Below are 12,257 nucleotides of genomic sequence, written 5' to 3'. Positions count from 1 at the left end.
TTCAAGTTTTGTTAAGTATGGAAGTGTTATTTCTTTTTCTTTTTTTTCTTTTTTTTTTAAGATTTTATTTATTTGTCAGAGAGCACAAGCAGGGGGAGCGGCAGGTAGAGGGAGAAGCAGGCTCCCTGCTGAGCAAGGAGCCCGATGTGGAACTTGATCCCAGGACCCTGGGATCATGACCTGAGCCAAAGGCAAACACTTAACCAACTGAGGCACCCAGGCGTCCCTTTCTTAAGTGAAATTACAAAAGGCTCCAAAGAGTCAGATTAAATTTGGCATGTGATTGTTTTTCTTTATTAAGCCATTTGCAAATTGACATGATAATCAGATTTGAATATAATTTACAGATAAGCAGGTTTCCTTCCAAGGAGGAAGCAAAATTAATATTAAAAAAAATGTAATTGCATTACATGTTTAAAGGAAATAGGGGCCCCACATTTGAGTAGTGTATGAATTTTAATAAACATATCACTACATGAAACAGCAGTGCTAATTCTAATTTATAAAACCCAAACGCTAAATTAACCCTGTCGTCACTTTCACTTACTTAAGATTGTAAGCATGCCGTAAAACTTAAAATACTAATTTCCTTAGAACCTCGTAGTATATTTGCTCATCTAAATCTCTTAAATGTTTATAATTTTACAATTTATTGGCAAGTTATACTCCAAAAGTTTGAAGGTTGTTTTTTTAAGCGTTCAGTTTCATTCATGGAATTTAATATTTTACTTAAGATTTATTTAATATTCAGCACACATGTATTAAATACCATGTATAAAGAATTATGGGGGGGCTACAATATTAATAGGTTACTGTTCTGATTTCAAAAAGTTGTTCAGAATTTATTTATTTATTTATTTTTAAAGATTTTATTTATTTATTTGAGAGAGAGAGAATGAGAGACAGAGAGCAGGAGAGGGGGTAGGGTCAGAGGGAGAAGCAGACTCCCTGCCGAGCAGGGAGCCCGATGCGGGACTCGATCCCGGGACTCCAGGATCATGACCTGAGCCGAAGGCAGTCGCTTAACCAACTGAGCCACCCAGGCGCCCCTGTTCAGAATTTAACAAGCAGAAATTTTATAATCGTGATATTTTATATAGCCAAACAAAAGATCATAAAAAGATAAAACCGTACTTTATAAAAAAGAATGATTTATTCCAGCTGGACTTCGGAATGTTTTCTAAAAGGAGTGCCATTTAAGTGAGGGCTGGAGGAGGGGGACATGGTGGCACTGGTGAGCTGAGAAGGAGCCAGGAACTCTGAAGTGTGACTGGAGTAAGACTCAAGAATGAAGTGTGTAGTTAAGGAAGCCGGGTCCTGAAGGTCTGTATTCCATAGCAGTAGAAATGGCTGATGTTTTTAAGAAGGGATTATTACTTGTAAGTTGGTGGTTGAGTTTCTAAACTAGCCTATAAAAACCTGTCTAACCTATAATGTTGCTGGGATTAGGGATCTGGAAACAAATTCCCCTGGCAGCAACAAGTACTCATGACCCTGGGCCAAACTTAGAGGGACATAGAAGGGAAAAGTAGAAACAAATGGATTTCTTTGTATTCTTCCCTTTCTTCGTCCCTTTCTGATCAGCTTTGAGAAAACTCTTAACTGCCTTCTCACTGCCCCGTGCCCCGTTCTGTAGCACGTCACCTAAAATTGCCTGCATTCTCTAAAATCACACTCTCCCTCTGACTCTTGCCTCCCTGTCTGACACATCGTAGCTCCCATATACAAAGTATAGCTGACCTTATTGGCATTAGGAGAAAGACTAATTTGCATGGGAAAATTCATACCAAAGGTAAGTGTCTTCTGGTTCTGTAATCCCCTCGGGGAAGTGTATACATTTTTAAAAGCAAGTGCTTTTTTACCAAAATGGCATTTCAAGTAGTATAACAAGGTAAAATAAAAATATTGGGGGACAGTAAAGTCATTTTCAAAGCTGATCCCATCTGGGAGTCTGTACCTAAGGCACTTCTGTGTCACAGCTCATTATGTTGCAAGTACCATAAAAACCAACTCAGACTAGCACAATTAAGTGTAAATCCTCTTAGGGAGAAGCCTGAAGGTAGGCTTCAGGAGGCTTGATTCAGAAGCTCAGTGAAGTCATCAGGGGCATGGTTTTTCTCAACAGTCTTCAGTGACTGCCCTTAGCTGTGAGGAACTTACTTTCACTCATTCACATTCAGGGAAGACAAAGCACTTAGATTGCAAAGCCATCCCTGAACCAATGACTGTTTCAGGATTTAGAGGCCTCCTCTGCAGTTAATAATGAGGCAAGCTTCTCCAAGTACAAGGATTGGGTAAGGGAGAGTTTGATACCCCATCAAAAATCAGTACTGTTGACAGTGTCAGAGAATGGGTACTAGGACAGTGGCTTGGTGGATTCTATACAACTTTTTTTTTTTCTTAAAACTTCTGAACTTAGATTCCCAAAAGCAGTGCCCCTCTGAGTGGCCTGCAGACCTAGTGAACCTGAATGTCTAAGAACAGGACCCATGATTGTTTTCTTTTTTTTTTTAAGTTCTAAGTGGTGCTTATGCACAGTAAACCTAAGAACTGCTCTAAAATTCCAAGTTCACTTATAACTCCCTCAACAATAATAGAGGAGAGGAATGGTATAGACAAGAGCCATGTGGCTAGTTGTCTACATTCCGTTGTTTTCAGGGTTTTTTACTGTTCTCTTCATGTATTGATCACTACGAAGTAAGTATTTGCAATTATATATCCATAAATTACAGAAGGATGATATATGACCATATGTGCCATATTATATACATATATATGACCATATGTGCCATATTATATATATTATATTATATGACAAGATAATGCCTTTTATCATATGTCATAATGAATAATTACTTTTAAATGTAATCAAATGCAAAATAAACCTTAAAAAAGCTACAAACAAGTCTGCACGTAACATACTGTTAAAATCATTCTTATACTAACTGCTGTAAATAATATATATAGTGCGTATTACTCAGTGTAAAATCAGATTGTGGATGTGAAACATGCAGAAAGTAGAAATAGTTAAACAGAATTTGTTCCTTTGTAATGACAACTTCAAAAGTGGTTATCTTTGATAGTAAACATGTTCACTTATCCTTGAAAGATAAAAAAGGACTATTTTGCATTTTTGTATGAGTACTTGGTAAATTAATCTAGCCAACCAAATAGGTTTCTAGAATGTGTGGATATGGAGAGAGATAAACAGGTAAGATACTGGTTTCATTTTTATTGGCCCCTGTTCTATAGTTGTTATTTTCTTCATGCTATGACATATTCACAAAGCTAAAATAAGGACAAGGCGCCTGGGTGGCTCAGTCAGTTAAGCGTCTGCCTTCTGCTCAGGTCATGATCCCAGGGTACTGGGATTGAGTTCCACGTGGGGCTCCCTGCTCAGCGGGAAGCCTGCTTCTCCCTCTCCCTCTGCCCCTCCCCCTGCTCGTGCTCTCTTTCTCTCTCTCTCTCATAAATACAATCTTTAAAAAAAAACTAAAAGACAAATACCAACTTATAAAAATCTAAACTTTAAAAGTTTTCCTATAAAATTCTGTTGCAGCTGGTGTACTATTTCAGAGTTCTTTAGCCAGCTATACATGCACAAACTTCACAAGCTTTAGTCTGCATTTCTCCATTAAGATGAAAAATGAAAAAAATAAAATGCAAAATGAAAACCGTACTCTCTCTTATCTGCCATTTTCTTAATTGTAAATCTGCATTAATTGATATTTGCCATACTCTGCCTATAAATGGATAGTTGATTGATAGCAAATATAAAGAGCTGTTTTTTCATTTTGTTTTAATTATATGTAATTTATCTAAGTAATCTGTGAGCGATAGCTACAAGCCAAAAAATTATGAATTTAATTATTAGAGTTTTACTTGCCTTTTTCTGTTTACTAAGATCGCAACAATTTTATCTTGTCAGTATGAAATGGAGGAGTGGAAATGGTGTTATTTCTCAGTCTCAGACTTAACCACCTTATCTCAAGCTTGAGGCTTATTTTGAATAGCTTCACTGAGCTATATGAACATTTCTATAAATATGCTTTAGCAAGTTTATCTGTTTTCTTCAGTCCTAGATCTACAATTATCTAAGATGTCTCCCTGTTTAGATATCCTTCTAACATCTGAAACATAAAACTGAAAACTTGACCTCATTATCTTCCCTCCCAATCTCTCCTCTCCAAACTCTTCACTTCATCAGTGTCATAAATACTAACATCTTTTTGGTCCCCAAGCTTTGAACTCTTGAAAGAATTTTTTTTTGCCTGCCTACTCAACTAAAAATCATTTCTAGAAATGATACATAAAAACTATACCAAAGCCTCATAGCCTTGTGCTTTTATACAGCAGGAGCCCCTATTGTGCCCAACTCCCTCAATCCCTCATTCAGCTTTATGATCAGGATTCCTTAAACACTGTTGTAAATATCACACACCTAAAGTGGCCCCAGTGGAATTAGACCTAAATTTCCAACTAGTGTTACGAACATATTCCTACTCTCTGTCAGATCTCGTCACCTATCACCCTCATACCATTTGTTGAGGTTACCATGCCCATTTGAAGACAAATGGAAAGTAAAGAAAATTTTAAAGACAAATACCACCTATTACATCTATATGACAAATACATATTTTTTTTATTTTTACTATTTTGGGTTCATTGTGTACTCTTTCACACTGCTTTCTAATACAGTCTTCTAATTTACTGATATCACTGCTTTTACCATGGTCCAGATGTGAACATTACTACATTCCCACTCCCTGTATTGCTTGTGTGCATCCTCAGAACTAATGCATATTTACCATTTTCTTTGTTTCATCATAAGTCTTACTTCCTTCAATAAAAGCTCCTTTATAGATTTTCAGCATCCACTGACACACATTTTGACCTATACTTAGTGTAATTCACTAATTTAGGGGTGCCTGGGTGGCTCAGTCGTTAAACATCTGCCTTCGGCTCAGGTCATGATCCCAGAGTCCTGAGATCGAGCCTCACATTGGGCTCCCTGCTCAGCGGGAGGCCTCTTTCTCCCTCTCCCACTCCCCCTGCTTGTGTTCTCTCTCTCTCTCTGTCTCTCTCTGTCAAATAAAATCTAAAAAAATTTTTTTAAATGCTAAAAAAAATAATTCACTAATTAGTTGCCTTGAGTATCAGTTATACTGGGTTCTGAAGAGACAAAGTGAGACAAAGCTCTTGACCTTGCTCCTTCAGGAGCAAACCAGTATGTAAAAATTTAGATTTACAACACAGATACAGTTGAAGCAGCTAAAATTGCTTGAAAAAGAAGGCTAGCCCAGGTTTGGGTTGATCTCACTTAGAGCCCACCAACTAGCTGGAAGAACTCAATTGAGCAGTCACTATGAGCCTTAGTTTTCTCATTTATAGAATGAGGGGAGGGACTCATTAACAGAAATCATAGCTTCCATATATTGAACACTCGCCATGTGCTGGACACTGTGTTAAGTCCTTTAACAAGTATTAGTTTATTTCACTCTCATAATTACCATACAACATAACTATTCTCATTGTACTAAGGTAATTGGTCTAAGATAACATGAAGTGTGAACGGCAGAGCGGTGCTTGGACCAGGAGTGACCAGTCCCAATACATTTCCTCTTAATCACTAGCATTCTTGAAAATCCATGGAATTCCATTCTTGTTATTTCCTTTCTAAGGGATGGGCAGAGGAGTTGGGTTTTAAGATCCAACTCTGTGATTCTAAGTGGTTTCTTTAAAGTTTATAAAATAATTTGCCATAGACAACTGTAGAAAGCTCCCCTTATTCATTCATTGTTTCAGCAGATGTTTGAAATTGTACAGAAACCAGTTTTACAAAGATTTATATATAATGAAGAAGCATGATTAGACGTAGTTTCTCTTTTCATGGAATGGTTTCACAAAAGTTTCATGGAATGGTTTCACAAAAAGCTGTGATCACTTTACATTTGAGAAAACCAAGGAAATGCCTGTGGGCTGATTTTGCTTGTTCTGTGAGGATAGATCTCACATCCTCACTTTTCCACTTTTTCCTGCCCTTATACAGCAGATAAGCTCTTTAATGTAAAGGTAGGTATTTTTAAAATGCCATTTAAAAGACAAAAGCAGTGGCACTCACAAGCTTCCATGTCAAAAATAATTCTAAAGCTAGCCAGTTGTAAAACAGATTTTCTGCCTATCCTTCATACATAATTCTTTTTCCACTATCTTATTAACAGATTTACAAGGGTCCTGACTCTTCATTCCGGTATTCAAGCCTTCAGCTGAACTGTGAATATCGTTTCCGTGTGTGTGCCATTCGCCAGTGCCAAGACCCTGTCGGGCATCAGGACCTGGTAGGTCCCTACAGCACAACAGTGCTCTTCATCTCTCAGAGGACTGACCCACCAGCCAGCACTAACAGAGACACTGTGGAAAGCACAAGGACCCGGCGGGCACTGAGTGACGAGCAGTGTGCCGCCGTCATCCTCGTGCTGTTTGCTTTCTTTTCCATTTTGATTGCCTTTATCATTCAGTACTTTGTAATCAAGTGAAAATATAACTTTATTTTTAATACTGTATTACATTTTATTTTGTCATGTACTAAAATTATTTCTGTATTGCTTTTACAAAAACAGTGGCATTTAGCACTGGCATTGAGACTATAATACATCATTTTTGCCATTTTCAATGCTTATATCGTTAGGTAGAGGCTGCACCTTATTAGAATGCAAGCCACAGAAATAGCAATTTTTGGTTTTTTGTTTGGTTGGGACTTTTTTCTTTCCTTTTCTTTTTTTTTTTTTTTTATATGCCTTCTTGTAAAACAAACTTTCTAAGAGGCAACAATATATAATTGATATTTTGACCAGTCAGCATGAGTGTAACAGTGACAACCTGATCTGTTTGTTCTAAAGATATTACCTAGTGAAAATTCAGAATGATTAAAATTTACACTAACATGCTATAAAAAAAAAAAAATGTTAAAGTCTGATGCTGTGAAAGCAATCTAGTGCTATATTTCTACCTCCTCATTTGTCTTAATTATTTGGTAAATGGGATTATGATGAATAACTGGAGGGGCTTAGCAGACAAAAACTGGATGAAAGAATATGCATGAAAAAAGAAACTTCTTATTTGATAAATGTGGAGTTCTTCATTACAAGTATATATTCATGAATTTACAGATAAATCACTTAAAGAAAGCACAGACAGTTTACTTGGCCTAAAAATATTTTAATGTTTACTCAAAAAGCACCTCTTCAGGTCTTGAGAACATGGAAAAGAATAGAGGGCTTTATACTTTTTAAAAGTAATCATACTCAGCTCTGAATTTCAAACCTATTTAATTTGGTTTTTATGAGCCTCTGAACTATATGTATGTGTATGAGGACATGCATATACATATATGGCATATATATAAACTATACATACCAAGTGTAGAAATATATATACACACACACACACACACACACACACACTCACTCCATCTATCTGGAATAGCCTAATTTTGAAGAACTCCCATAAGTTTTGCTGCTTCTCCCATAACTACTGCCATCACCATCAGAATTCATAATCAAACCTAACCTTTTTGTTTGGGGCACCAAATCTGAAGACAAAATTAATTTGCACCAGTAAACTTCAAGCTGCTTTCTTTCTTGAAAAACTAATGTTTTAATGTAATGTCTGTCTGGATACTGTTCCAAATTGTTGATTGCATGTGGTTAATGTTGCATTAGAGCACTTTGCAATTGCATAATTCATTAATGTTTTGTGAGCTTGCATTTGTGAGTTATTGGATGATCAGATTGAATTTTGTCAAGTATCACATTGTACATCTTGCATAGATGTCGATGACTGCCAGTAATAATACAGTTTGTAATGAAACTATCTAAAATTCTTGTTTTATCACATCTGTTGTTATCTGTAAAACACTTGTAACTAGCCTTTTTAATTTATTATTTGAATTTTAGGATAGTGAATCACTAATTTTTAGTTGCTGAGGTTAGCATTTTAGTGATTACTAAGCACTTCTGTCAGTCTTTGAAAAAAGGACATATGTTTTGTGCTTTGAAGATCTCTGAAGAATTTCTCTTATATTAGAATGGGCATGTATTGTAATTGTTTTATGTCAAATGATCTGTGCTGTAGAAAAAACATTAACCTTTGTTCAAAAAAGAAACGGATAAACTTGGCCTTTCCAAGTGGTAAGAATGATCTGTCACTATAATATACTGTATGTTTACATTTTATTTAAATTTAATCTCATGTATAGGCTAACTTCCCCCCCAAAACAACAGTGATTGCGATTATTTTCTAGAAACTTCTTAAAAGTGCCACATTTGGCAGTACAAATGAGTTTGAGTGTAATAGCCCAGAGATTTCTATATAGTTGAATGTCTAAAATGGTAAAATATGCCACTGTGGCGGTTACAGTGGCTTATGTTTTTCATAGTAACTCAAATGAACTCCTATTTTTGATAGTAAATGTCATTTAATAGTGTGCTTGCCATTTGAGCCTCACTGCAAAATCAGTGCAGAGGAGAAAACAATTTTTAATGTAATCTTGATTTTACCTCATATACTGTACATTCCAAAAACTCTAAACTTTTTAAAGATTATACACTACCAAACATATCACCTTAAAATTGTATAAGGTTGAACTTCATACAAATGAAAAAATATAATCTCATAAAAATACATAACTATGTAGCAAAAGTATCTTTAAAATCCATGGAAAATAAAAGTTGTATCATTCTTTTTTGAGATATGTTTATTGTATTCCTATACACTCATTATTTGCTGCCTCTTTTAGAGAATGAAATGTTAAGGTCTCCCTTCTTGCAGTGGGTTTACAATAGTTTTTTTTATCAGTATTCAAATCTTCAGTGTGAGAGGACCCATATTCAAGAAGGTAACATCCAGTAGATTAAAGAATGAAATAAGTTTTATCCTAGTGACTTGATTTTATGCAGTTCTCTAGACATCTTGCTTCTTTTACATGTATAAAGAATAAGGATGGCTCTGAGGTAAAGTTCTCATTGGAAAGGAAATCTGACCTTCATACCATTCCTGCATTCTTCTATTTCCTAGTTAGTACCTTCTTTTTCCCAGCTTTCAGGGACCTAGAACCTTCCTATTACTGGCACTGCTATCTGCCGCCATGTCTGCCCTCCACCAGGAAGTTCAGCATGTCCACCTACAATACCATGCCAGAAAGTTCAGCCCATGCCTGAAAATTCTCACGTACCAGAAAATTCAGTGTTCCCTCTCACTTACCCCTGTTAACATTTCCATCCACAGATCTCAAAGGGGGTACATTGCCCTTTTTTTTTTTAAGTTTTTTTTAAGATTTTATTTGAGAGAGAAAGAGCATTAGAGGGGGGAGGGTCAGAGGGAGAAGCAGACTCCCCACTGAGCAAGGAGACTGATGCGGGACTCGATCCTGGGACTCCAGGATCATGACCTGAGCCAAAGGCAGTCGCTTAACCAACTGAGCCACCCAGGCGCCCTTTTTTTAAGTTTGTATTTAAATTCCAGTTAATGTACAGTGTAATACTAGTTTTAGGTGTACAACATAGTGATTCAACACTTCATACATCACCTGCTGCTAATCATAACAAGTGCACTTCTTAATCCCCATCACCTATTTAACCCATCCTCCCACCACCTCCCCTCTGGTAACCATCAGTTTGTTCTCTATAGTTGAGAGTCTGTTTCTTGGTTTGCTTCTCTTCTTTTTTTTCCCCTTTGCTCGTTTGTTTCTTAAATTCCCCATATTGAGTGAAATTGTACACTATTTGTCTTTTTCTTACTGATTCTGCTCAGCATAATCTCTAGGTCTATCCGTGTTGCAAATGGCAAGATTTCATTCTTTTTATGGCTAATATTCCATCATATATATATATTTATATTTGTTTTTCTTTCGTATTTTTTAGATAAATACCTAGTAGTGTGATTGCTGAAGTGTAGGGTAGTTCTATTTTTAACTTTGTGAGGAACCTCCATACTGTTTTCCAGAGTAGCCGCACCAGTTTGCATTCCCATCAACAGTGCAGAAGGGTTCCTTTTTCTCCACATCCTTGCCAACACCTTTTGTTGCTTGTGTTGTTGATTTTAGCCATTCTCACTGGTGTGGAGTGGTATCTCAGTGTAGCTTTGATATGCATTTCCCTGATGATCAGTGATGTTGAGCAACTTTTCATGTTTCTATTGGCCATCTATATGCCTTCTTTGGAAAAATGTCTGTTCATGTCTTCTGCCTGTTTTTTAATTGGATTATTAACTTTTTGGGTGTTGAGTTTTATAAGTTGTTTGTATTTTAGGTGCTCTTTATCAGATATGTCATTTGCAAATACCTTATCCCATTCGGTAAGTTGCCTTTAAGTTTTGTTGATTGTTTCCTTCTCTATGCAGAAACTTTTTATTTTGATGTAATCCCAATAGTTTATTTTTGCTTTTGTTTCCCTTGCCTCAGGAGACATATCTAGAAAGCAGTTGCTATGAAGTTACTGCCAGTGTTATAGGATTTTTATGGTTTCAGGTCTCACATTTAGGTCTTTAATCCATTTTGAATTTATTTTTTTGTATGGTGTAAGAAAGTGCTCCAGTTTCATTCTTTTGCATGTTACTCTCCAGTTTTCCCAACACTATGGATACACTGCTTTTTAAAATCCAGGTACAGGGATGCCTGGTTGGCTCAGTTGTTAAGTGTCTGCCTTCGGCTCAGGTCATGATCCCAGGGTCCTGGGATCGAGCCCCGCATCGGGCTCCCTGCTCAGCGGGAAGCCTGCTTCTCCCTCTCCCACTCCCCCTGCTTGTGTTCCCTCTCTCGCTGTGTCTCTCTCTGTCAAACAAAATCTTTAAAAAAAAATTTAAAAATCCAGGTACATCCCTAAGTGTCACAACTGTAGGTACCATAATAAAGCTTAAAATGTTAGGTTGGGGAAGAGGAGATATTTTGAATATAGGGGCATCACTTCACAGAAGCAACAAAGTATGAATCCAGCCTTGAGAAGAATATGATACTGACTCACAGTGTTGCATGTCACTTCTTTTTTCTGTAGTTTGGAAAAGAAATTTGTATGTCCTGTTTGAACTCCATGGATTGCATGATGGTCCTTACCATCATGAACATTCTCTATAGAAGGATCCCTTGTGGGTGGTGGCTTAATCAGGCAGACAGATTACAAAAGAAAATGATTCTCCAAAACCTAAAACCAGGCATACTGTAACCTAGCCACCTACCATCAATATTGGTGATGATAATTAATGCCTTATATTTTTAAAGAACTTTTTAAAAATTCTATTTTCAGGGCGCCTGGGTGGCTCAGTTGGTTGAGCGACTGCCTTTGGCTCAGGTCATGATCCTGGAGTCCCGGGATCGAGTCCCACGTCGGGCTCCCTGCTTGGCGGGGAGTCTGCTTCTCCCTCTGACCCTCCCCCTTCTTGTGTGCTCTCTCTCTCTCATTCTCTCTCTCAAATAGATAAATAAAATCTTTAAAAAAATTTTTTTAAATTCTATTTTCATATATACTTTTTAAGATAGTGTATATACCCTCAATAGTATCCCTTAAATTACTCATTCATTATTCTCTCCCTGACACTCTTAAAAGGGAGAAAATACAAAAAAGAAAGTTGACAGAACTAAGATTTTAATAGTTACAGTCATCAAATCTTCCATGTACAGAGTGGAGCCTTCAAACGTTTAGATGCTATAATGACTATTTTTCATCTTATATAATAAAAAGGATACTTGCTATGGGAAATTTGCCAAGGAAAAGATCTTTGAAGCAATAGATTTTGAAGCCACGTGATTTATTCAAATCATAATGGTTTGCATCTGTTCACCACTCAATGCATGCTAGGCGTTATATTCAGTGCTTTACCTTAGTTATATAATCCTCTTAATTGCCGTATTAAATATCAACTGAAGCATGGAGGAGTTAAGCACCTGCCAAAAGTCACATGGCTAACAAATGATGGAGCTGAGATTTGAATCCAGGTGACTGGTCTAGTGCCTCCCCACACTATCCTCTGCTGTCTCTCTCACAAATCCTGAATTCAATAAGGAAATCAAATTAATAATATTGCATTTATAATAGTATTTATTGAGTACTTTCTGCAAGCCAGGCATTGTACTAAACACTTCCCCCTATCCAAAACAATCCACAGCCCTCTAAGGATTGAACAGAAATCAGACAAGGACAATCTGATACAAGTAACAAACTAAATGAGCAGCTCTAATTTCTTTCCTCTACGGTTTCATCTTTTGA

General features: G+C 36.7%; 1 protein-coding gene across 3 annotated transcripts in view; it reads left to right on the top strand.

Moving 5' to 3' along the window:
* FNDC3A (fibronectin type III domain containing 3A) overlaps nt 1-8,748 on the top strand; it is a 158,597-nt gene extending 149,849 nt beyond the window's left edge. For all 3 annotated transcript variants that reach the window (XM_006746812.3, XM_081814903.1, XM_006746813.3), the window contains one exon: nt 6,222-8,748. In XM_006746812.3, the coding sequence (XP_006746875.1) occupies nt 6,222-6,536 (315 nt within the window). In that variant the 3' untranslated portion in view covers nt 6,537-8,748. The remainder of the gene's footprint in view (nt 1-6,221) is intronic.
* The last annotated feature ends 3,509 nt before the right edge of the window (nt 8,749-12,257 follow it).

This window comes from Leptonychotes weddellii, chromosome 3 (assembly GCF_054177405.1).
Source record: "Leptonychotes weddellii isolate Sample4059 chromosome 3, ASM5417740v2, whole genome shotgun sequence".
Classification (NCBI taxonomy): Eukaryota; Metazoa; Chordata; class Mammalia; order Carnivora; family Phocidae; genus Leptonychotes; species Leptonychotes weddellii.
The sequence above is the reverse complement of the archived record's forward strand: the minus strand, read 5'-3'. Positions and strand labels throughout refer to the sequence as shown.